Source organism: Notolepis coatsorum (assembly GCF_963971535.1).
Source record: "Notolepis coatsorum genome assembly, chromosome: 5".
Classification (NCBI taxonomy): Eukaryota; Metazoa; Chordata; class Actinopteri; order Aulopiformes; family Paralepididae; genus Notolepis; species Notolepis coatsorum.
This window is the reverse complement of record NC_140169.1, coordinates 139,087,893-139,115,392: the sequence shown is the minus strand read 5'-3', so window position 1 is coordinate 139,115,392 and position 27,500 is coordinate 139,087,893. Positions and strand designations below refer to the sequence as shown.

At 45.9% G+C, this 27,500-nt stretch overlaps 1 protein-coding gene across 1 annotated transcript in view; it reads right to left on the bottom strand.

Moving 5' to 3' along the window:
- LOC311229107 (utrophin-like) overlaps positions 1–27,500 on the bottom strand; it is a gene marked incomplete at its 3' end in the record, with an annotated part of 228,255 nt that overhangs the window by 44,136 nt on the left and 156,619 nt on the right. The window contains 4 exon segments of the mRNA XM_084315124.1: positions 1,314–1,388; positions 1,978–2,039; positions 17,672–17,732; positions 25,370–25,448. Of these exon segments, the coding sequence (XP_084171250.1) occupies positions 1,314–1,388; positions 1,978–2,039; positions 17,672–17,732; positions 25,370–25,448 (277 nt within the window).

Genomic DNA, 27,500 nt, shown 5'->3' with positions numbered 1-27,500 from the left:
AGCTTACTCACTCACTCAACCAGTAGCTTACTCACTCACTCAACCAGTAGCTTACTCACTCACTCACCCAGTAGCTTACTCACTCACTCACCCAGTAGCTTACTCACTCACTCAACCAGTAGCTTACTCACTCACTCAACCAGTAGCTTACTCACTCACTCAACCAGTAGCTTACTCACTCACTCACTAGCTTACTCACTCACTCACCCAGTAGCTTACTCACTCACTCACTAGCTTACTCACTCACTCACCCAGTAGCTTACTCACTCACTCAACCAGTAGCTTACTCACTCACTCAACCAGTAGCTTACTCACTCACTCAACCAGTAGCTTACTCACTCACTCACCCAGTAGCTTACTCACTCACTCACCCAGTAGCTTACTCACTCACTCACCCAGTAGCTTACTCACTCACTCACCCAGTAGCTTACTCACTCACCCAGTAGCTTAATGTGTATAACGATACTTATATTCACCACGGTATAACACGGGAACGTATGGATGAAAAAATGTATTCCTTTTCACATATTGAACGATAGATAGGTGATGTCAAATGGGCCTGTATCCATAGCTAGAATATAGAATATAGCTATAGCTCTACAAACAAGGTGACGCACTCCTATCTTTTAAAGCGTGGCAGTGCTAGAACGGGGGCAGACTAATTCCCGGCGGTCAATGAGTTAATATTATGAAAATAGTTTTTATGAACTTATTTCACTTAGATGATTTAATTCATGAGTTGAGGCCCCGTATAGGCCCATCTGGGTCTCTTGCCTCTACTCAGCACCTTTATATACACTTTCTGTCATGATCAATGTTTTGATTTTTTACGGTTTCGCTGAAATGGTGCGAAATAAAGAAAGAAACGATTTATACATTTGTGTGTTACGGATCTCTCCATTCAAAACTCCCGGAGTGCTGCGTCTCCTCATTATATTACATTATCATATTATAATAGTATATCATCAGGCAGTTGCCATACACACACATACATCACTGGCCACGGTTGTCATTTAACGAGTATCACACGCTTTTATTTTTTTATCACAATCACCCGTCATTTGCCTACCAAGATGTCTGCCATGATTATGACGACGATGGGAGGAATACAGTGGATGCACGTGCGTATATGCCCTTACAGTCACGACTGTGACTAATATGAAATCCAATCTGTCCTTGGCTACAGTACTGCTGTCACTCGCTGCTGAGCCTCAAGTCGTTTCAACAAGCACCTTCCACCTGGACTCACAGCATGTATTCAGGGTAATGGACTTACAGCGCAGGGTAGCAGCCCGTGTGTTTATCATACTTACAGCACAGTGCTTTCTGTAGCCTGCGGATCTTCATGGCCGTCCGGTACGCCGAGAATCTCACATTGTTCAAGTCGGCTGCAAAAAAAAAAAAAGAAGAGACAAGGAACGATTAAAGATAAAGGAAGGAGGGTCAGAGGAAAAGAAATAAGAAAAGAAAAGAAACGGGATAGAAAATAATCAAATCAGACAGAATCTGCCGCATGGGTCTAAGATAACTAGCAAGACCTTGGTCTTCTACGAGACAACTCCGCCAAAGTGATAAAAGCACTGTGAGTGATTGTGTGTGTGTGTGTGTGTGCGTGTGTGTGTGTGTGTGTGCCTGTGTATAATTGGGTTAGTGAGCTCCGTCTCTGTGGAACAGAGTCTTATTTGTTCATCCTTGGGCTCTACAGCGAACTACCTCCCAGAGATCCAACTGCTGATTATTACAGATCCAACTGCTCATTAAGGAATGGAAACACCGGACACCTCCAGGGATAATATGGATTTATATATGGATGGAGAGAGAGGGAGGGAGGGAGGGAGGGAGGGAGGGAGGGAGGGAGAAAGAAAGAGAGTGAGGGAGGGAGGGAGGGAGGGAGGGAGGGAGGGAGGGAGGGAGGGAGGGAGGGAGGGAGGGAGGGAGAGAGAGGGAGAGGAGAGAGAGAGAGTGTGCGTGTCCTACCTAGCGACTGGTACAGCTCAGTCATCTTAGGATGGTCCCAGCAGGTGGTCTGTGTCTGGTGGCTGAAACACACGAAGGGTGGAGAACCATTAGGTCTGGATCACACACGCACGCACACACACAGACACACACGCACGCACACACACACACACACACAGACACGCACGCACACACAGACACACACAGTAAATGCACAAAAGGGACATAAACATTGCAAATGCGACGGATATTAAGACACCTGGCAGTCTGCTCAACATACAAGCATAAGTGCTCAACATACAAGCATGCGGGGCGGCCGGGTAGCACAGCGGACTAAGCGTCTGTCTACCACCGCAGAGACACTGGTATCGAATCCGGCTGTCAGCGGTGCCTCCGGCTTGGCCCGGTCGTCATACTGACACAATTGGCAGAGTTAGCGGGTGGGAAGCCGGTGGGTGGTAATCTGGTCGTTGTAAACAGCGACTCCTACAGGTCAGTCAGGGCGCCTGCACAGCGAGGGAGGGAAATGGTGGAGGTAGTGTGACCCTCCCACGCGTTACACTTCACCAATGAGAGTCCTCGCTGCCAGGTGAAAAGAGGCTGCTGGCTGTCTCCTATGTATCGGAGGAAGCGTGTGATAGACTTCAGGGCTCCCTAGACCGACCAGTGGGGGGGGCACATGTGTGCAACAACCAGGAAGGGGAGGGGGGAATTGGCATGAGCGACTAAATTGGGATGGGGGGGGAAATACAAAAAATAGGAGAAAAATGTGGCCAAAAAAAAGAAACATACAAGCATGCATAATGATTGACAGCATCTCTCTCTCTCTCATAAAACATGTTTGCACCCACCATCATCATCAATATCTGTAAGCATTATCTGTAAGCAGTGTCATCACAGACAGCACAGTCTCGCAAGATAGACAGGTCGTTTCCACATTTTCAATGTATACAAAATGGTATACTATACATTGTGTAGGGCTGCAACTAACGATTATTTTGGTAGTCGACTAATCTGTCGATAATTTTTTCGATTAGTCGACTAATCTAACGATTATTTCTGTCACACCCTCCATCTCTGCTTCCTGTGGGCGCGGCTCCTTTTCCGGGCTCTTAGCAGACTTCTTAGCTTAACATAACAGACCGACAGTAAGTTTGGGGGAACTAATGGGATAACTGGGGTTGCAACAAAAGTGCAACTAGGGCTAAAAACACAACGAAATTAAATAATAATAATAATAATAATAAATAATATATCCTTCTTAGCAGACTTGTTAGCTTAACATCCCAGGGAATTAATGGGATAACTGGGGATGTTGTTTGCTCCTGACAAGAGTCTGGGGTGATGGTAGACAAAGCAACTCTGAGGTCATGCTCAATGTACAATCTGTTCCTCTGTTTTGTCTTCAGCTGGACCAGGGCCCCGTTTCATGTACCTGGATAACTGAGTTAGCCGGATAACTTTAGCTGGATAACTGGGTTAGCCGGACTTTCCGGTTTCATATACGTGGATTTTCCAGATCACCATGCCAACAGATCCAAAAGTTTGAGCCTGCTCGAAAGCAGAGTTCAAGTTCAAGTTAGCCTGAACTATCGCCACGCCCCCGCAAAGAAGTGACAGCCCGTTTCCTGAAACTATTCCCACAGTCTACGATCTGCATTATACCATTCTGAATTACGTTTTTGTGCTCCATTCTTCCAGAGGGGGCTTTTGAAATGTAAAATAGACCCAAAATGCTGATATTAAATTCACTTTGTCCTAAATAATGCACGTTATAAGATAAGATAAGATAAGATATTCCTTTATTGATCCCCTTGGGGAAATTCAGGCATCATAGCAGCATGGGGGGGAGGGGGGGAGGGGTACAGGTAGTAAAACAACACAGTATACAGGTAGTAAAAGACAACACAGGCAGTGTAAACAATTTGATCAATATGGTCAATATAATTTACTATCTGACTAGCTGAGGAATATTCACATTATTCACAGTGTCACATGAGGTGCAGTATGCAGGAGGTAGTGTTATAATAATTTACTATCTACTGAGTATACATTAATCAAAGTACCAGGGTAGTCTACTTTGTCCCCCTTGGGTTCCTATAAGTCCCAGGTCAATGTCTGGTAGCAGTCGCTGCCCCCTGTTGTGGGGCCTGGAGGCTGCTAGTCGCTGCCCACTGTTGTGGAGCCTGATGGCCGCTGGTATGAAGGACTGTCCGAGGCGGTTAGTTGAGTGTCGGGGGGGGATGAGTCTGTGGCTGAACGAGCTTCTCATCTTGACTAGCTCGTCGTAGAGGGGGTGGTAGGGGTTCTCCATGATGGCATCCAGCTTCCTTATCATCCCCCTCTCTACCATCACCTCAAGTCTAGGTAGCTCGACTCCCACCACAGAGCTAGCCTTCCTCACCAGCTTGTTGAGCTTGTTGGTGTCCCTTGAGTTGATGTAGCCTCCCCGTATTTTATATATACCGTGGCGACGGTGGCGCTCGCTCGTGCGATGTACACATGATGTGGTTATTTTAATTGTGGGATTAAGATGTCTGATGAGATGCGCTGTTTGACGGATTTGAGAAATTGAATGAGCCGTTGACGTCACATTAATGAATGAGGATAAAGAGATAAACTTCATTCAAAACAAAGGATATTCTAAACACGGGTCTCTCGTTCATTAATGTATAAACAATGAATTTATCCCATCTGGCCCAGTGGCCCAGCGGTAGTGCTCAAGCCTGCCAATCCAGCGACCGGGGTTCAAATCCCGGTGTTTCCAATATGATTTTTTTGAATATAATATTAATGATTATACGCCAAAGTAGCCTGGTTTTAAGTTAAAATATTATAAATCTACATGCATTGAGGATGTCATTCTTTATATAGCTCTCAACGTGCACCAAATTGAATTATTCCTATATTGCAAAAAGGAAAAGACTAGGGTCTTGAACCCCGGTCGTCCGTGTGAAAGTCAAAAGAAGAACCCGTTACACCACAGAGAAGATAAGTAAAAGATTGACTATACATCAATCAATGGGTAAGAGAGCCGTATCGTAATTCTGTATAACAGTTAACTAATAATTTTCGCTAGCAAGATCTCATTTGATTATTCAATCCAGCAGGCAAGTTTAAAGAGATATAATCTGATTGATTGAGGTAATGAGGGACTTAGAATTAGCCTATAGATAACGCATTTAACTTGTCGGCGAGGCGATTGAGCCGTATTGCAATCTGTCAATAAATCTTAAATCAATTAATCAATCAATGCCGTTGAGAATCAGGATCTCTGCCATCGATACGTGCTGGCTTTTCACCTAAAACGGCCGCGCGCATTTAGCCTGACTCGCAAGTCTGGCTTGAGTTAACGAGACTGAATCCACCTTTGTGAAACAGGAAAATCCCGGCTTCGAACATCGGGTTAACTGAAGCTGGATAATGGACATCTTGATCGACTTAGTTGAACCACGTACATGAAACAGGGCCCAGAGCTGAGAAGCCACTTTCACAAAGATAGGTGGTGCAAATTTTTTTTTATTAAAGTTAAAGTATTTTTTGTATTTTTTTAACGACACATCGACGCAAAAATTCGGCGTCGACGAGTTTTTATGATCGACGTCGTCGATTATGTCGACTAATCGTTGCAGCCCCAACATTGTGTCAAATCTTCTTCAAAACCCGCAGACTGACAAGGCGAGGGAATGCACACACACACACACACACGCACACACTCTTCTGATCTCCGCAGGATCCGTGGGTTACAGGACCTTGCACAGCCACTCTCTCACACAGGAGATGGGAACATGAAGGGGGGGTGGGGGGGGGGGGGGTGTCTCAGCTCCATCCTGTTTACCTTCCCGCTTCTGACCGATGTCTTCTTCTGGTGCTTCACACACAAACGAGACTATAACCCAAATCTACCCAGGACTAGACAAACTAAACAAACAAATAAATATAGATAAATAAATAAATGCCCAATCTGAACGGATCAGGCCAGCTGTGAGGACAATGAGGATGTGACAGACAGTGACTGCACCTGTTTCCAATAATCCCTGCTTTCATGGGAGACGTGTGTGTTGCAGTGGGGGAGGTGGCGTCCATACAGTACACACACATACTGTACACACACCTCATACAGTACACACACCTCATACAGTACACACACCTCATACAGTACACACCTCATACAGTACACACACATACAGTACACACCTCATACAGTATGCACACCTCATATAGTACACACCTGATATAGTACACACACATACAGTACACACCTCATACAGTACACACACATACAGTACACACCTCATACAGTATGCACACCTCATATAGTACACACCTGATATAGTACACACACATACAGTACACACCTCATACAGTACACACACATACAGTACACACCTCATACAGTATGCACACCTCATATAGTACACACCTGATATAGTACACACACATACTGTACACACACCTCATACAGTACACACACCTCATACAGTACACACACATACAGTACACACCTCATACAGTACACACACATACTGTACACACACCTCATACAGTACACACACCTCATACAGTACACACACATACAGTACACACATCATACAGTATGCACACCTCATATAGTACACACCTGATATAGTACACACACCTCATACAGTACACATACCTCATATACAGTAGTACACACCTCATACAGTACACACACACATACAGTACACACATACAGTACACACACATACAGTACACGGATACAGTATGCACACCTCATACAGTACACACACCTCATACAGTACACACACCTCATACAGTACACACACCTCATACAGTACACACCTCATACAGTACACACACATACAGTACACACACCTCATACAGTACACACACATACAGTACACACACCTCATACAGTACACACCTCATACAGTACACACACATACAGTACACACCTCATACAGTATGCACACCTCATATAGTACACACCTCATACAGTACACACACATACAGTACACACCTCATACAGTATGCACACCTCATATAGTACACACCTGATATAGTACACACGCCTCATACAGTACACATACCTCATATACAGTAGTACACACCTCATACAGTACACATACAGTACACACATATAGTACACACACATACAGTACACGCATACAGTATGCACACCTCATACAGTACACACACCTGCATTGTAATGTCCAAGTCTAGACAACATTGAAAATGAGGGTGACCTCAATTGTCCTTTGGAGAACAAATAAAGGTTTGAATTGAATTGAATTGATCTCAGAGGACTTTCAAATTACCTTTTTGGAAAAAGGTTTTACTTCGTCTTTCCCTCTGTATCTTCTAACCCGTGGCCGCCCTCACAGACTCCCTGATGGGTAGCGGGGGGCCTGGCGGTGAACCGGTGGTGGGTGGCGGACTGCAGATGTCCTCCAACAGCCACAGATGTTCATCACTATTCATCCTCCGTAGAGACGGATGACCCCGGGGCGCCTCTGCTTGCATCGCTAACGGTCGGAACCCTCAGGGACGCCACGGTTCTATTTAGTTTCGCCCGGCCGAATTAAAATCGACGCCGGGTCCTTCGGAATCAAACGTCAGCTAAATAAGTTCACACACACAAATTAAAACAAAAAGTTGCTCGCTTCGGGGTCGACCGAGGATAAGAGACGATATCATCGACGTAACATGTGGACAAGCGCACGTGCGAGCCTCGCTGGGATCGTCAATAATGAGCGTCAGGCGACAGAACCGACGACTGGAGTAAACACACAATGATGCCATTGAGCTGCGAGAGCAGGAGGGCACGTGAAAAAGAGACATTGGAGCTACAGATGAAACCACAATCAACTGTGATGGAAACCAGTCATGTTGCTTCTGACTAAGCACACACACACACACGAACAACGGGGCGCTGCTTCCGTCAGTGAACACATTAGAAACCCTCTGTTTGAACCCGTAGCTTCATGTCAATGTCATAATGAGGGCAACGGTGTTTAACTCCACTCTACCCGGTTCCTCTGTTCTGCCTCGTAGGTTCAACTCAACAAATGTTACCATGTTTGTCTGAACCTAGTTCTCATCTATTTATCACTATGTGCCAAAAAAAAAGATTGTCCTTTTTATTTTCGTCTAAAGAAATAAATCGTTCCCTCTTCCTGGAAGAAAGTACCCAATCCGTGAGTTTGTCACTCTGCACTTGAGGGCAAACACCAGAAACATGGTCCGATACGATCAGAGTACCCCGCCGCGCCCCCATCGTTATACAAACTATAAATGCGCGGTTTCTTTAGGATGTCAATCCAACTTCAATCAACCCAACCCCCGTCCACCTAAAAGGTCTGTTGCGTTTGGAAATACGTCAAAACGTGGGAGATCGCGATGCCCTGAATGCCGTTTTCCATGGATCTTGAACAGACTGACCAAAACCAAAAAAGTTAACACATTTGTTAAACGCTTCAAATTTTTCGACAGTAGCTCCGACAACAGAAACCTCCCGTGGCATTAATTAAAGATGGCTGTGTACGCGGCGCATCCTAATAGCGGAGCGGGGGTGACTGGAGATGTTCCATCAAACCACGCTGGCTACAACACCATCGCTCCTCCAGGGGCGAGAGCTGCGACACACTCAGACACCATCATGAATAATCATGAGACTGTTGATGAGTATCTCTGAATATTCAGGCAGGGAGACAGAATTAGGCAAATATTGGAGTGACTCAAGAAAGAAGAAAGAGGATTTGGCAGTCTTTTCTTGGAGAGGGGGGGGGGGGGTGACAGTTTTCTGCCCCGAGTTTTCACAGATGAGGAGTGACAAGTGATAAGTGCCTAAAAACCCTCCTCTTCACATCTTCCACATGTCTCCTGCTTTACCCGCTCTCTCATTCCATCTCCGTTTCCTCCTCTCTTCACCTCCTTCGTACAGAACTCTATTGCTTCCTCTCTCTCTCTCCGTACAGCACTCTGCATTTCAAAAGACATTTTCTCAGCACTCCCGACTATTTTCAGAACTTTACTAAAGGGGAGAAAAGGACACGAGAGGGAGGAGGGAGGAGGGGAACAGGAGGGCGGCGCCGCCGGAATTAATGTGTCAAAGTCACCAGGGTCACTAGACAGTCAGCGCACTGCCAATGACCCGCGGTTAGCCCTGGAGAGCACAGACACAGATTCGAAAATTCCCTTTTTTTTAACCAAACATGGGTGAGTGCACAGGCGAGGGAATTGAAACGATTTGAGAAACGCTGAACAACAGACAATACAATGGCGGTGACGTTATAGATGTCTCTATAAAGACATGAAGGACGAGAAAGGAGGAGTTTGAGGACAATTTCTCTCTCTCTCTCTCTCTCTGATCAGCCCGTTTGTAAAGAGCTTAAAAGAGGGCCAACCTTATGGCGGTCGGGTGGCGTAGCGGAGATCGCAAGAGGCTGCGGTCTCGACTCCCGGAGTCAGCATTGCCCCTGCGGCTTGGGCCGGTCGTCATACTGACTCGTTTGGCTGAGTTAGGGGGAGGGAAGTCGATGGGGTGGTAATCTGGCGTTGTGGACAGCGACGCCTACAGGTCTGGTCTGGGCGCCTGCTCAGCGAAAGGCAGGAAATGGTGAAGTCAGCGTGACCCTCCCACGCGTTACGCTTCACCAATGAGAGTCCTCGCTGCCAGGTGAGAAGAGAGCCACTGGCTGTCTCCACATGTGTCGGAGGAAGCATGTGGTGGACTTCAGGGTTCCCTTGTACTGACCAGTAGGAGGAACATGCGCACAACAACCAGGTAGGGGAGAGGGGGAATTGGCATAGCGACTAAATGGGGATGGGGAGAAAAATAGAAAAAATCAGGCAGAAAAAAATAGGATAAAAAAAAAAAGAGGGCAAACCTGGTCACGTCCCCGGAATGCAAAAACCAAGAGGCAAGGAGTGCGCATATGGTGTGTGTGTGTGTGTGTGTGTGTGTGTGTGTGTGTGTGTGTGTGTGTGTGTGGGTGTGTGTGTGTGTGTGTGTGTGTGTATGCATCTGTCTGTCTGTGTGTCTGTCTTGCTCCAAGTTTTTTAGTGTGTGGGCTGGAGCACATTTGCTTTTTGTGTGTGTGTATGCGAATGGTGTGCGTGTTGTGCTACACTTTTGCGTATGTGTGCTTGAGCATGTCTACTTTTGTGTTTGTGTGTATGCAGTGGGGGGGGGGGGGGGGGGGGGCTGGTTCATCGGCTGGGCACATCTGTGATGACAGGCGGCACTTGTTGACTCCAAGGTTATAAGCCTGTCCTCTAAGTCTCTTCGTCTCTCTCTCTCTCTTTCATCTCTGAGCTCATTCCAGTATTAGGCTGCAGGCCAAACATATTGCAGGTGTTCAGCTTTCTCTCTCTCTTTCTCTGCCTGTATCTCCTCTCTCTCTACCTGTATCTATTCTCTCTCTCCATCGCTCTCTGCATGTATCTCTCTCTCTCTCTCTCTCCTTCCGTCTGTCCCCTCGCTCCGCACTACAGCTGTCCTACCAGAATACCTTGTTTGTTTGGGCCTCGGCAGAAATTATTGTATGGTAGTGAAAGCTGCAGGGGGTACAAACTGTGCAATGATCAAATTACATAAAGTACAAAGTACTTGGACTAGAAAAACTAAACCGCTCATATGTAGGCTACTTTCTTCAAACGTGCTGTTATTATTAATTAATTACGTCTTCATCATATTAGGCTGTTTTTTTTGTATCCACTTTTTCTCCTCCTGTTTTTCTGTGTTTTTCTCCCATCCCAATTTAGTCGTTATGCCAATCCCCCCCCTCCCCTTCCTGGTCGTTGCTCGCATGTGCCCCCCACTGGTCAGTCTAGGGAGGGTTGATCGATACTATCACATGTCCCCTCCGATACATATGGAGTCAGCCAGCCACTTCTTTTCACCTGCCAGCGCGGACTCTCATTGGTGAGGTGTAACATGTGGGAGGCTCACACTACCCTCACCATCTCCCTTCCCCGCTGTGCAGGCGCCCTGACCGACCTGTAGGAGTCGCTGTTTACAACGACCAGATTACCACCCACCGGCTTCCCTCCCGCTGACTCTGCCAATTGAGCCAGTATGACGGCCGGCCAAGCCGGAGGCAACGCTGACAGCCGGATTCGATACCAGTGACTCTCGCGTTGGTGACGAGCGCTTAGTCCGCCGCGCCACCCAGCCGCCCCTATAATTAGGCTGTTGTTGTAATTCATTGTTATGTTATTGAGAGACAAAGGAAAAATAGGACTTCTATGTATTTCCTCTTTATTGTTTCAATTGATTATTGCACAAACAAAACAAAATCAGCTGCTTGTGAAGAGAAAAAAAAATATGGCCTTTGTTGGTTTACCTTTACATGACGTCTTAAATAATGAACGGCATTTCTTCTGTTGCAATTAACATGAACCAATAGAAAGTGTAGGCCTCGGTCATTTGAGGCTTTACAAAAGTGCAACACGCATGAAAAAATTTATAAATAAAATCAGTGTGCATAATCAGCCTAAATAAACAACCATATTCAATCAAAGCGAAGGCATGAATTATAGCATCTGTGGCCTAAGCCTGAACACAAACTAACACACACAGCTGGAGCGTTGACGAGCATATTAGTGCTCAGCCTGCTTCAGGTCGGGTGACGGAAAGACTTTAGAATAAAGCCAGCTTTCGAGGAAATGCACTCGGAAGGGGTTGAAGTGACAGGGATGCAAAGCCAAGGCTTCGCTACAGTCGCCTGCTGCGGATAGCGGTCTGTTTTTCATCTCTACCTCTCAAGAGGACCGGAATCTGTTTTTCATCTCTACCTCTCAAGAGGACCGGAATCTGTGTTTCATCTCTACCTCTCAAGAGGACCGGAATCTGTTTTTCATCTCTACCTCTCAAGAGGACCGGAATCTGTTTTTCATCTCTACCACTGTGGCACCACTACAGCAATTTGGTCTAGCGCGTCAAAGCAAGAGCTTAGTAAACTCCAGCTCACTCAAAATAGAGCTGCCCGCCTCACTCTTCACTGCTCTATAAGGAATAGTGTGGAGGGAATGCACGCTAGACTGTCGAGGATGAGGGTGGACGAGAGACTAGCATGCAGTTTGATTAGGTTTTTAAAGAACATTTGTACCTCAGGTAAACCCACTAAATTGTATTCTATGCTTTTATCCACCAATGATAGACATGACCATAATACCAGACATGCTTCTGGTAGTCGCTTTACCCTACCTCTGCCTAGAACCAACGCTCTAAAGAAAACTGCAATGTATAGAGCCATAACATATTGGAATAGGATCCCATTACATATCATACGGACGGAAAACAAGGACAGTTTCAAAGAGAAACTTAAAGGCGCCATAATCAATATATGTCATGCATGAGTGTAGCTGCAGCCATGTTATCCAAACTTCTTCTGTTTACTTTGTTTTTGTTTTAAAGGTACAGTGAAATGGATTCACCTATGACCTTCTGTTTTATTTTTTATTGATTATGTATGTGATATAGGCTGTCCCCGACTAAGGATTTGGATGGTCGAATATGATTGGCCAAAATTTGTCGTTAGTCAACTATTGGTCAAAAAAATATAAAAAAAGGTATAATATATATATATATATATATTACTTTTTTGAATCATTCCATTTGTGCTGTGGGGGGTGCTTAATGTCTGAAGGAGTCGACTGAAGGCTTCTTGTCCTCTGCAAAAGCATGCAATTGGTCCACTGATGGATACATCTTGATATTTGTCATACGGAATGTTTCATATTTGTATGTGTATATCTGTGAGGACCCCAGGAAGAATAGTCAACACGTCGATGATGACTAATGGGGATCCTAATAAACATAAACGCATAAACCACTCAAGAGGACCGGAATCTGTGTTTCATCTCTACCTCTCAAGAGGACCGGAATCTGTGTTTCATCTCTACCTCTCAAGAGGACCGGAATCTGTGTTTCATCTCTACCTCTCAAGAGGACCGGAATCTGTTTTTCATCTCTACCACTCAAGAGGACCGGAATCTGTTTTTCATCTCTACCTCTCAAGAGGACCGGAATCTGTTTTTCATCTCTACCTCTCAAGAGGACCGGAATCTGTTTTTCATCTCTACCTCTCAAGAGGACCGGAATCTGTTTTTCATCTCTACCACTCAAGAGGACCGGAATCTGTTTTTCATCTCTACCTCTCAAGAGGACCGGAATCTGTTTTTCATCTCTACCACTCAAGAGGACCGGAATCTGTTTTTCATCTCTACCTCTCAAGAAGACCGGAATCTGTGTTTCATCTCTACCTCTCAAGAGGACCGGAATCAGTTTTTCATCTCTACCTCTCAAGAGGACCGGGATCTGTTTTTGTCTGTCTTTTAAAAAGTCCTCCAGTTCCAGGCAGCTGGGTGACGTAGCGGAGATTGTGCTCGTCACCAATGCAAGAGACTCCGGTCTCGACTCCCTGAGTCAGCATTGCCTGCGGCGTGGGCCAGTCGTCATACTATCTCAATTGACAGAGATAGCGGGTGGAAGTCGATGGGTAGGGATCGGACGTTGTGGACAGCGACTCCTACAGGTCGGTTGGGTGACGCCTGCACAGCAGAGACAGGAAGTATCGGGGGGCAGCGTGAGCCTCCCACGCGTTACTCCTCGCCACTGAGAGTCCGCGCTGTCTGGTGAAAAGATGCGACAGGCTGCCTCCTCGTGTACCGGAGGGGACACGTGATGCAAGGCTTCTATCCTCACTACAGCCAACCAGTGGGAGGCATAGTCTAGCAACGTTCAAGACAGGGGAGGGGAGAATTGGCAATACGATATTGGGATGGGAGAAAAATCGAAAAATAAGGAGAAAAAGTGGATACAAAAAAAAGAAAAGGTCCTCCAGTTCTTTCCTTGCAGTGACAGTCAGACGCTTCTCCGTCGTCCTCCATGGACAGGATGGATATTTCTTTGGTGCGGTCGACGCTACGGCTCCTTCATGTGAACTGAATGTGCGATAAATACTTTTACTGCGTCACTCGAGCATGACATAAGAGCAAAATGGCCACCGTGTGAATAAGGTCAATCACACAGTGCATTGTGAAAGTGATACAGACGTGATACAGTGAGTCAGACCGGATTAGGATGGAGGGCTCTGAAATGCAAGACTCTCGTAATGTAATGAGCCCCGCGTGGATGAATCTACAGGAGGCCTTAAATAAAAGATGGCTCTTCATCTGACCTTATGATCAAAAGTGACCTTTTGCAGACCTCTTGTAGCGAACATAGCTTCCTTAGATCCCCGAGTCGGCAGAAACTCGCCGTATAAAATGTGCCTCTGAATGGTTTGAAGGAGAAGGTCCAGTTTTTTTTTTTTTTTTTTTTGATTATGCATAGATGATCACAAACGGAGGGTCATTTTAGTTCATGCAAGAGGCACCTGCATCGGTGCCACACTGGGAGCTGAGATGCTTAGCAAAAACTACTCTCGATTGCCAACTGATATACCAAAATAGTGAGTCCACCTACAGTATGCACTGTTCTGACACACCTTAACAATCGCTACATTTGCTGTTCTAAACACAGATGCTGCAACATTCCCGGGGGACATCATCCAGCAGCACACAGGAAGTGATGCGTTGACATCGCCGGCAGCGACAACTGCAGTTTATTTGGGTTACATAAGAAGACGAACTCAAGGAGTTAGCATTTTTTCTAAATGGATGATATGAGAGTCCTCAGAGCAGCAAGAACAACCATAGTTTAGCAGTGTTTTTGTTTGACCTATTTTGGCTTTAAAACAGTGACCTACAGGATCTTGCTATAGCTCATGAAACTTTATAACCAGAATCCAGAGAGCTGGAATAAAACACTTCACAAATTGTTTCAGGGGTGATTAACTCTGGGATCACAGAGGTCCAGGTGCTGGTTTGCTGCAAAACAGTGCTCTCTCTATCTGCACCCATCTCTCTCTCTCTCTACCTCTTTCTCCCCCTCTCTTCCTCTCTATTGACTGGAACACTGGGTTGGCCTTCACAATCCAGTCCATAATTGGTTAAAACTAGGGATGCTCGATATTGGCTTTTTTACCGATACCGATATAGTCCAACTCTTAATTTCCGATACCGATATATGCAGGGTCCCCCCCCCCCCCCCCAAAAATAGAATAATTTCAGGTAATTAACATTACATATCTCTTGTTGTGGAATTAACACAACATTATGCATACTTTTGACAATAAATAAATTCAGAATTTGTTCTTACTTGCTTGCCTGGGTAAATAAAGGTTATAGAAATGTTAAAAAAAAAATTAATTAAAATAAAATTTGAAAACCAATACCGATATTTTCCGATATCACATTTTAATGCCGATATCGGCCGATAATATCGGTAGGCCGATAATATCGGACATCCCTAGTTAAAACCATAGCTACAAGACAGGGACTATTTTGCCTCTATTGGTGACATCATACCTTAAATAAATTTAAAAAAAATATTAATAAAACAGCACAACATGTGGAGTGCCACAGGGTTCAAGCCTCTGGCCTCTCTGATTCAATCGGCATATGCTTCCACCAGGCCAAATGATTCATCGTAATAACATCTCATACCATACTTATGCAGACAACACTCAAACTGTGTATAACTCTTTCACGAAACAACTATGGTCCTGTTGACTCACTGAACAGACGAATGATTGGATGTGTCAAGACATTCTATAATTAAAATAAAGACACAACTGGGGCAAGCAAGGAGAGGCAAAAGAAAACTTGTTAGTGAAGATTTTAAAACAAGTTCAGGAATCATTATGGACTCTGACCCAAATGTCAGTGGCTACTTTTAATCTGTTACTAGGTCAGCCTTCTACCATCTTAAATATATAACAAGAACAAGGGACCTATTGTCAAAACCGGCTCTGAGGGGCCGGCTATGTGGCACTCGCCACCAACGCAGGAGACGCTGGGTTCGAGCCCAGCTCTCGGCGTTGCTACCAGCTTGGCTGGTCGCTCATACTAACACAATTGGCAGTGTTAGGGGTCGGAAAGCTGGTGGGTGGGTCCTGGTCGTTGTAAAACAGCGACTCCTACAGTTTGGTCGGGGCGCCTGCACAGCGAGGGAGGGATCTGGAGAGAGGTAGTGTGACCTTCCACACGTTACCCTCTCCCAGTGAGAGTCTGCGCTGCCAGGCTGGCTGCCGGCTGGCTGCACATGTGTCGGAGGAAAGCATGCGATAGTCTCCGGCCTCCCGGACCAATACATGCCCCTATGACGAGTAGTTAGACTACTGCAATGGTCTGTTGTATGGCCTACCCAAAGAAAACTCAATACTTACAGCTTATACAAGTACAGCTTATTCAGAATGCCGCTGCTAGAACTTTAATAAAGACTGAGAAAGTAGTCATTCACTAGCTGGTCTTAACTTCAAAATCCTTCTGCTCAGGCGGCTGGGTGGCGTAGCGGAGATTGCGCTCGTCACCAATGCAAGAGACTCCGGTATCGAATCCCAGTCTCAGCATTGCCTTCGGCTTGGGCCGGCCGTCGTACTGGCTCATTTGGCAGAGGTAGCGGGTGGAAGTCGATGGGTGGGGATTGGACGTTGTGGACAGCGACCCCTACAGGTCGGTTTGGGAGACGCCTGCACAGCAGAGACAGGAAGTGGCGAGGGTAGTGTGAGCCTCCCGCACGTTACACCTAGCCAATGAGAGTCCGCGCTGGCAGGCGAAAAGATGCAACAGGCTGCCTCCTCGTGTGCCGGAGGGAACACGTGATGCAAGGCTTCTATCCTCTCTACAACCGACCAGTGGGGGGCATAGTCAAGCAACGTTCAAGACAGGGGAGGGGAGAATTGGATACACGAAATTGGGATGGGAGAAAAAGTGGATTAAAAAAAAATCCTTATGCTCTTCTATAGATCAATAAAGGGCCTATATTTACCATGCCCATATCCTCCCCCATGCTGCTATGATACCTGCATTTCCCCCAAGGGGATCAATAAAGGAATATCTCATCTTACTACAGCTCCAAGATCACACTGCCTACTTGCTCATAATACACTGCTTACTTTTATCTGTACTATCATTGTATTGTCTATATTTACGTCTTCTACCATGCCCATACCCTCCCCCATGCTGCTATGACGCCTGAATTTCCCCAAGGGGATCAATAAAGGAATATCTCATCTTACTACAGCTCCAAGATAATGTACATCTCTGACATGCTTGTAGGATATTACCCTCCAGACCTCCCCCGTCATCAGGGACTGGTCTGCTAGCTGCTCCTGAGAGTGAAAACTAAGTGTCTGGTGTGGCTGCTTCTAGTCATCATGCTCCACTTCTGTGGAACAAACCTCCAGAGAATGCGAGACATTCCCCCGTATTGACTACCGTCAAAAGCAGCCTTACAACCGTTTTGTTCTCATGTCTTCTTTTCCCTTTATTTATTTTTCATGTTTTTAATGTAAATGTTTGTAATATACCGTTTGTAAAGCACTTTAAAATTGCCTCTGTGTAGGGATAGTGCTACATACATACAGTTGCCTTGCATTGGAAAGAGGGATGATGAGGTTTAATAAAAAAAATATAAAATAAATAAACTTGCACACAGAAATAGTTTATACAGATGCCCAAATAAGCAGTGGAGAGCAAACACACACACATATACATACACATGTTGATAAATTAAACATTGAACAGATGTTTAACACATGCATAATATATAACACATAAACACACACCCATACAGTATGTGCATACGCACTCACACTAAACCATTCTATTGCATGCAACTCACTTGATATAATATGGAACCTTGTTCTGCGAAACCGCTCGTTGCCAGGGGAGCTGTACCGAAGCTGCACAGAGAGAGAGAGAGAGGAAGAGAGACAGTGAGAGAGAGACAGACAATATAATGAGAACACCATCTTAATAGACAGAACACAATCTTAATATGCACCACAGTTAATCAGTTTAGTTTTTCTAAGAACTCTGGTATTGAATAAATCTAGCCTCTAATAGTTCTGTATTCTGAGAGAGAGAGAGAGAGAGAGAGAGAGAGAGAGAGAGAGAGAGAGAGAGAGAGAGAGAGAGAGAGAGAGAGAGAGAGAGAGAGAGAGAGAGAGAGACATGGAGAGAGAGAGACATGGAGAGAGACAGAGACAGATGAAGAGACAGATTGTGGACAGTGTGGGCTACATGATCTGCCCTCTATCTAGTGGGTTTTACCATCAGACGACAAGGTAGAGAATAGAGGAAGTAAAGTGGATCTTCAAAACAGACCCAAACAACAACAGACTGACAGCTTAGGAGAACAGCTGCCAAACATTAAGGCTTTACAAGCTGTCATCACGCCATGTGGCGGGTGGGACATATATCCCTGTAATGGTAGAGACTAGCTGTGTCTTACGGTGCATAAAAATTAAAATAAAATAAAAAACACACACACACACACACACACAGACTTCCCTTCCCCCTAATATTTTCACTCCCATTTAGAATGTACAGCATGCAGACAGATCGGCCAGATAAATAGATTGATAGATCTAAAAACACGAGAAAAGAATAGAGGAACGTTTTCACTCTCTTTGTTTATTTAATCATTTATGTAGCTTCGCCAACAAATAGTTCCACAACTGTGCTCTTGAACTTGGACTGTTGCCAGGAAACCTGAACACAAAGATTTTCCTGCACAGCTTGCTACTTTGTATCTGGTCTACACACGTTACCGCTGGCTAGCTACTTTGTATCTGGTCTACACACGTTACCGCTGGCTAGCTACTTTGTATCTGGTCTACACACGTTACCGCTGGCTAGCTACTTTGTATCTGGTCTACACACGTTACCGCTGGCTAGCTACTTTGTATCTGGTCTACACACGTTACCGCTGGCTAGCTACTTTGTATCTGGTCTACACACGTTACCGCTGGTTAGCTACTTTGTATCTGGTCTACACACGTTACAGCTGGCTAGCTACTTTGTATCTGGTCTACACACGTTACCGCTGGCTAGCTACTTTGTATCTGGTCTACACACGTTACAGCTGGCTAGCTACTTTGTATCTGGTCTACACACGTTACCGCTGGCTAGCTACTTTGTATCTGGTCTACACACGTTACTGCTGCCTAGCTACTTTGTATCTGGTCTACACACGTTACTGCTGGCTAGCTACGTTGTATCTGGTCTACACACGTTACCGCTGGCTAGCTACTTTGTATCTGGTCTACACACGTTACCGCTGGCTAGCTACGTTGTATCTGGTCTACACACGTTACCGCTAGCTAGCTACTTTGTATCTGGTCTACACACGTTACCACTGGCTAGCTACTTTGTATCTGGTCTACACACGTTACCGCTGGCTAGCTACTTTGTATCTGGTCTACACACGTTACTGCTGGCTAGCTACTTTGTATCTGGTCTACACACGTTACCGCTGGCTAGCTACGTTGTATCTGGTCTACACACGTTACAGCTGGCTAGCTACTTTGTATCTGGTCTACACACGTTACTGCTGGCTAGCTACTTTGTATCTGGTCTACACACGTTACCGCTGGCTAGCTACTTTGTATCTGGTCTACACACGTTACCGCTGGCTAGCTACTTTGTATCTGGTCTACACACGTTACCGCTAGCTAGCTACTTTGTATCTGGTCTACACACGTTACAGCTGGCTAGCTACTTTGTATCTGGTCTACACACGTTACCGCTGGCTAGCTACTTTGTATCTGGTCTACACACGTTACCGCTGGCTAGCTACTTTGTATCTGGTCTACACACGTTACTGCTGGCTAGCTACTTTGTATCTGGTCTACACACGTTACTGCTGGCTAGCTACTTTGTATCTGGTCTACACACGTTACCGCTGGCTAGCTACTTTGTATCTGGTCTACACACGTTACCGCTGGATAGCTACTTTGTATCTGGTCTACACACGTTACCACTGGATAGCTACTTTGTATCTGGTCTACACACGTTACCGCTGGCTAGCTACTTTGTATCTGGTCTACACACGTTACCGCTGGCTAGCTACTTTGTATCTGGTCTACACACGTTACCGCTGGCTAGCTACTTTGTATCTGGTCTACAGACGTTACCGCTGGCTAGCTACTTTGTATCTGGTCTACACACGTTACCGCTGGCTAGCTACTTTGTATCTGGTCTACACACGTTACCGCTGGCTAGCTACTTTGTATCTGGTCTACACACGATACTGCTGGCTAGCTACTTTGTATCTGGTCTACACACGATACTGCTGGCTAGCTACTTTGTATCGGTCTACACACGTTACCGCTGGCTAGCTACTTTATATCTGGTCTACACACGTTACTGCTTGCTAGCTACTTTATATCTGGTCTACACACGTTACTGCTTGCTAGCTACTTTGTATCTGGTCTACACACGTTACTGCTTGCTAGCTACTTTGTATCATGTACATTAATCTGGACGTTTCCATTTATTGTGCAACCAGTGAAAAAAAATTGTCTGTTGACACAATCATTAATGATTGTTAATGTTATCTTAAGATAAGATATTCCTTTATTGATTCCCTTGGGGAAATTCGGGCGTCATAGCAGCATGGAGGAGGGCGGGTACAGGTACGGGCATGGTAATAGTAGAAGACATACATACAGGCAATACAACTATAGTAAAGATAAGCAGTGTAAACAATATATATATATATATATATATATATATATATATATATATATATATTAGGGATGCTCGATATTGGCTTTTTTACAGATACCGATATTCCGATATTGTCCAACTCTTAATTTCCGATACCGATATCAACCGATACCGATATATGCAGGGTTTCCCACCCCAAAAAACTGAATAATTTCAGGTAACTAATAATTTCACTGGATATATATATAACAAATATTGTTATTGTTTTTTGTTTTTTTTAAACAGATACCGATATTTTCCGATATCACATTTTACTGCCGATATCGGCCGATAATATCGGTCGGCCGATAATATCGGACATCCCTAATATATATATATATATAATAGAATACCTGTGCTGGTGGAATGATTTATAGTTTATAGTGGACTATATAGGACTATAATATATAGTCCCAGTGCTGTTAAACTGAAAACCAGCCCTCATGGAATGCCTCTTGTCAAATCAAATGACTTGGTTGGAACCAACTGCTGTGTAACACTGGATGAGCCTCGGCAGTGATGCAGAGCCTCTCTACACAGCAAGGCTCAGTCTCAGTGATGCAGAGCCTCTCTACACAGCAAGGCTCAGTCTCCCACAGAGTCGCTTTGGCTGCGTGTCAGGGTGCCAAGTCAGGTAAGCAGGCGATTACTGTGGACATTAGTGATGGTGGTGGTGGTGGGGAGGTAGAAAATGATACTTTATTTAATGGTTCTCCTCCCACATTTATCAGTTCTCTTGCCCCATACCCGCCCCTCCCTCCCTCTCTCTCTCTCTCTCTGTTAATGACCACTGTAGTCTGAGAGGAGAAGAGAGAAAGTGGAGGAAGTCAGTGGAGAGCTGTAATTAAACCTTGCATTATTCAAGAGCAGAGTGCCTCTTCTGCAAATGCTGTGGCTGTGTGTGTGTGTGTGTGTGTGTGTGTGTGTGTGTGTGTGTGTGTGTGTGTGTGTGTGTGTGTGTGTGTGTGTGTGTGTGTGTGTGTGCGTGCGTGTGTGTGTGCGCGTGTGTGCGTGTCTCTCTTGAGAGATTACACGCCTATGTACTTCACAGCTCTCGTCAGATAGAAGGGAAAAACGGCTTGAAGTTAACTTTTTCCGGGGTTTTACTTTCTGCGTGACGAGGCGTTTTAATTTGTCTTGTCCGGCAGTAAGCTGTCTTCTCACTGAGTCGAGAAGCTGACTCAGATCTGTCTTCTGTGCAGTATTAAAAGTTGCAGAGGTAAAAAGCAGTCTTACACACATTATGACGACGGCCTTCTGGAACCAATCAGGAACTGTCAACTGATCCTGGTGTTCAATAATAATAATAATAATAATAATAGATCAAATTTCTATAGCGCCTTTCATGAAACCCAAGGTCGCTTCACAATCATAAAAAAAATAGGGCTAGGGAAGTAGGGAAAAAAGAGGGGAGGAGGGCAGGTAAGGGATAATGGACCTAATCTAAACTAACTGATGGGGAAAAGCCTTGGTGAAGAGGTGTGTTTTTAGAGCAGTTTTGAAGTTGTCCAGGGTTGGGGCGTTGCAGATTTCGGGGGGGGGGGGGGGGGGGGAGAGAGTTCCAGAGGGTAGGGGACGCCACGCTGAAGGCCCTGTCCCCAAAAGTCCGTAACCTGGTGCGAGGGATGGAGAGGAGACCCAGATCAGAGGATCGTAGGTTCCGGGATGGAGTGTGCTGGTGGAGGAGATCAGACAGGTATCGGGGGGCGAGGGCATGGAGGGACTTGTAGGTGAGGAGCAGGAGTTTGAAAGTGATGCGGAACCTGACTGGGAGCCAGTGGAGGTGGATGAGGGTGATGTTCTGCCAGGGCTTGGTGTGAGTGAGAACCCTGGCAGCTGAGTTCTGAACATACTGGAGCCTGTCCAGGGCTTTGCTGGGTCCCACGAACAGGACTCCGTTGCAGTAGTCCAACCGGGAGGTGATGAATGAGTGGATCAGGGTCTCAGCCACTGAGTCTGAGAGTGAGGGTCGGAGACGGGAGATGTTTTTGAGGTGGCAGAAGGCAGACTTGGTGACGGATTTGATGTGGGAGTGAAATGAAAGTGTGGAGTCGAGGGTGACGTCCAGGTTACGGACTTCGAGAGACGGGGAGATGGAACAGCAGTCAACGTGGAGGAGGAGATCTCCAACCTTCCGGAGCAGTGCCTTGGGGGCCACAACCATGAGCTCTGTCTTTTTGCTGTTGAGTTTGAGTAGTTTGGTTGACATCCAGGTTTTTATGGCGTGGAGGCAGTTGACTAAGGACTGTGGGGGGAGCTGGGAGGATGCTGAGGTGCTGATATAGAGCTGAGTATCATCAGCGTAGCAGTGAACGTTGAGTCCGTAGTGACGTATCATCTGACCGAGGGGGAGCATGTAAATGGTGAACAGTTCAGACTGTCTACGTAAACAGTGATTTGATTCGTAAACATTTTATACTTAACAAGATTGGACAAGAGGCATTCCATGAGGGCTGATATTCAGTATACCAGCACTGACTTTTAACTAAATGTATCACTCCACCGCATAGGTATTATGATTATACTATTAATAACCGTTTATTAGGCTACATTATCGGTCATTATCATTCATACTCTTATTTTACTACCAGCAGTTGAAGTCAATTCAATCGTTCACATTTGTATAAATACATTCATTTCGAGGATTGATTTGACAAACTATATTTTAATAGTTTTTTGACCAAAATCAACTCTCATAACTTCAAAAGCCATCTCCTGTGGACAGTGGGTTCACCTTTCTAATCGCTCTCTGAACCAGGAGAATAACAAGTGACCAGTGTGGCAACCCTAAGCCACCACTGGGCTTGGTGATTGAAGTGTGTTATGTGCTGGCACAATGGCTATGATCTGCCCATAATGGACTTCCGCTTCCAGGTGTACCTGCAGCTAAGTAGGCCATCAAGACCAGCTAGCCAATCACAACGGGGTGCGCTTTTTGAGGAAAGTGAGGATATAGGGGGCAAGGAACTCACATGAGGAGCGAGGAGACACACCGGTAACAGGAAGGTAAGTGAGATAAAATGAGGACAGTAGAGTATTTGTGTTCGGTTTAAAAATAAAGCAAACTATTATTTTTGAAACTGCAACTGGTCTGTCTGTCTGTTTTATTCTGAATTGCCACACCAGACATCCCCTGAATGGCAGATTTCATTACCTATACAAAGTGTCCCAAATTACTTTTGGATTCAATCAAGTTGTGTTGCAAATTCCTTCCACAGAGATTTGGGAGAGAGAGCGGGATCCAATTAGCGTCTATTGCCTTTCATCCTCAAGCTAATGGTGTTAACGACAACATCATTATCCTTATCCCAAGGAGGAACCGAGGTCAGCAGAAATTCACAAAATGTATCACCCATATTTTAACTAGTATGGGATCGTCATTCCTAAAGCCAAGGTCAGCAGAAATTCACAAAATGTATCACCCATATTTTAACTGTATGGGATCATCAATTGGGGGAAAAGGGTATTTAAGTATGCTGCTTCCTCTGCTTGGAATCAGTTGCAAAATTATCTTTGGGAGCTGGTCTCACTGGATGCATGCTTAATGACTTGGAGGCACACACTGATTTACTGTATATACTGTACTGAACCTTGATGTTGATGTTTGATATTTTGCGATTCTGTCATTTACTTTAAACGTTATTGTAAATTGTTGTATTGTTCTATGATTTTATGTCTGAAACCCTGTTAATTGTGCTGTTGCTGTCTTGGCCAGGAAGCTCTTGTAAAACAAATCTTTTAACTCAAAGAAACTTTTTTTCATTGATAAAATAACATAATAATAAAGTTTAATGTTATAAAAAAACTCCTGTGACCCATAAGTATTTATGATTACGTCCCCTAAGCATGTCATCATTACCACAGGTACCACCTGGTGCATTCTGCACTGCCTATCATGCAATTAACACATTGTTAACACGTACAAGTGGAACAGTTTCACAGCCCTAGTGTAAACATCTTCCACCATTTCAAGTTCCAAAAGCAAGAAAAGCGGCAGTAGTCTGAACAGATCGACTCTCTTTGTACGTTAGCCACCACCAGTAAACATCAGTCCTGCAGTTTCCTGTGTGGATCTTAGCAACAGCAGCAGTAACAGAGGCCTTTTGTGGTACATTTATTTAGTGGTACATTTTGACCAAGGTGTATTTTAACATTTGACAGAATGATGTCGTTTACGTATCTACAGTATGTACCCCTCTGTTACTCATGTGAGTCACTGGCATGATGAGGACCCTGCTGGGATGAAGTACTGACCGCTGTGGTCCAGTGAGTGGATATTATTTTGCCTTCAGTCTGCCACTATCAGGAACTGAACCCACCACCCCAGCCCATTCTTTTTTTGTATCCACTTTTTCTCCTTATTTTTCTTTTTTTCTCCCATCCCAATTTCGCCTCGCCAATTCTCCCTTCAATTCTTCCCTCCCCTGTCTCGAACGTTGCTAGACTATGCCTCCCACTGGTCGGCTGCAGTGAGGACCAAGCCTTGCATCACGTGTCCCCTCCGGTACACGAGGAGGCAGCCGTCGCATCTTTTCACCAGACAGCGCGATCTCTCAGCGGCGAGGAGTAACGCGTGGGAGGCTCACGCTGCCCCCGATACTTCCCGATTCTGCTGTACAGGCGCACCAACCGACCTGTAGGAGTCGCTGTCCACAACGTCCGATCCCCACCCAACAGCTTTCCCACCCCTAACACTGCCAATTGTGTTAGTATGAACGACCAGCCAAGCTGGTAGCAACGCCGAGAGCTGGGCTCGAACCCCACCCCAGCCCATTATTGAAACAGACGCACACACACAGTTCCCTGAAATGACTTAAGATATACTCACTGGAGAGGAAGTGCTGGGAGGAGGGGCCGAAGTCTCTGTGGGCTTCCTGTAGGAGCTTCAGTCTGTCCTCCACCGCCACCTGTCGACAGAGAGACAGAGAGACAGACAGACAGACATTAGACGTCTTCATTCTACACACATACAGCGCTGGCCATAGTAGAAGACCCTCACCACACCCCCTTTATACTGCAGCTGTAGTACAGACATAGAATAATCTGTCTGTACAGGGCATATAGTAGTATGTACTCTTTCTATTCACAGCTATTTCACATAGTTGATTATTGTATATTGGAGCTTGTGTGAGTGTGTGCGTGTGTCCTTCGTCATGTTTATTTGTAATGTCATGTTAGTTCAAGTTCAAATTTCTTTAATAGTTGTCATAGTAAAATACAGAATACTTATCCATGAAATGCTTTTTTCTGTATGATGCTATGATGTAAGTATTATGTTGCACAGTCACAATGTACATTATTTTGTGGACCCCGGTCCCCAGGAAGAATAGCTACTGCAATGCTGTAGCTAATTAGGGATCCTAGTAAACTAAAGAGACAACAGGCAGGTAGGGGTTAAAACACACACAGGCCAGGGGCGGTCGGGTGGCGTAGCGGAGATTGTGCTCGTCACCAACGCAAGAGGCTGCGGTCTCGACTCCCGGAGTCAGCATTGCCTGTGGCTTGGGCCGATCGTCATACTAACTCGTTTGGCTGAGTTAGCGGGAGGGAAGCCGGTGGGTGGTAATCTGGTCGTTGTAAACAGCGACTCCTACAGGTCGGTCAGGGCGCCTGCACACTAGCGAGGGAGGGAAATGGTGAAGGTAGTAGTGTGAGCCTCCCACGCGTTACACTTCACCAATGAGAGTCCTCGCTTGCCAGGTGAAAAGACAGCTGCTGGCTTGTCTCCTATGTATCGGAGGAAGCAGCATTCAGGGCTCCCTAGACCGACCAGTGGGGGGGCACATGTGCGCAACGACCAGGAAAGGGAGGGAGGGAATTGGCATAACGACAAAAATTGGGACGGGAGGAAAATACAGAAAAACAGGAGGAGAAAAAGTGGATAAGAAAAAAAAAAATCTGCCTGTTCCACTGACACACACACACGCACACACACACACACACACACACACACAAACCCCAGTCACTCTACTAGATGTATAAGGTCTCCCTGTGCAGGGAGTCAGGAAACGGAGCCCCTGAATGGCCAAAACGGCACAGTTCCCCCCCTCTGCCCAGTGTCTCCTATAATGACTTATGTGGCCGGGCACCGTCCCACAGAGGGGCAGATAGGGGCCTCTCCGCGTCGGGGCACAGAACGATGAAAGAGCACAGTGGGACTCCGGCTGATTAGTGAAATGCTCATCTCGCGTCACACTGAGCGAGAGAAAGAGGAGGGAACAGGGATGAATGGGCGCCGGCTCGGAGCGCGCAATCTACCCGTCGGCAGTCCTCGCTCCCATTCTCAGCGGCCGCGCCCCCCTCTCGTCCTTCCGCGCAGGCGGGAGGGCCGGCGTCTCTCTCTCTCTCTCTCTCCACACGGGGAAATCAAAAAGGGCCACAAAGGGGCCAATCAGCACGTCTCTCCAGCTGCGGAGTGTCTATATATCTGCACGCGGTCATCCGTCCTGCGGTGGGGGGGGGGGGGGCGGTGAGTTCAGACATCGGCTCTGCGAGACACAAAATGGGCGCGCTGCACGCTGCGAGTTTCCATGCGGGTTCCCATGAAGGCCTCGGTCCATCTGTGTTTGTCTGGGTGTTGTGGTCCAGCTCGGCGCTATACTGTGCTACTGTCTGGCCGCGTGCCCCGAGAGTCCTGGCCGTGGTGGTGGATGGATGGAGCCGGTTGTTCAAAGACAGCTGTCCCACTTCCCACATTTCTTTGGACTCGCTCTGGGCTATTTGTGTGGAGGAGAGGGCTGGGGTCCATCCGCGTCTGAGGCTGAACGAGGAGGAGAGAGTGTCGCAGAGGAGCTGAGAACGAAAGGCGAAGAGTGATGTCCGAGGGAAATGGCGGACGGTCCTCGACTGGAGACATTCTTAGTCAACCGATAGTCGTGGATCTTTTTTTTTTTTAATCCACTTTTTCTCCCATTTTCCCAATTTCCCAATTTCCAATTTCGTATCATCCAATTCAACCC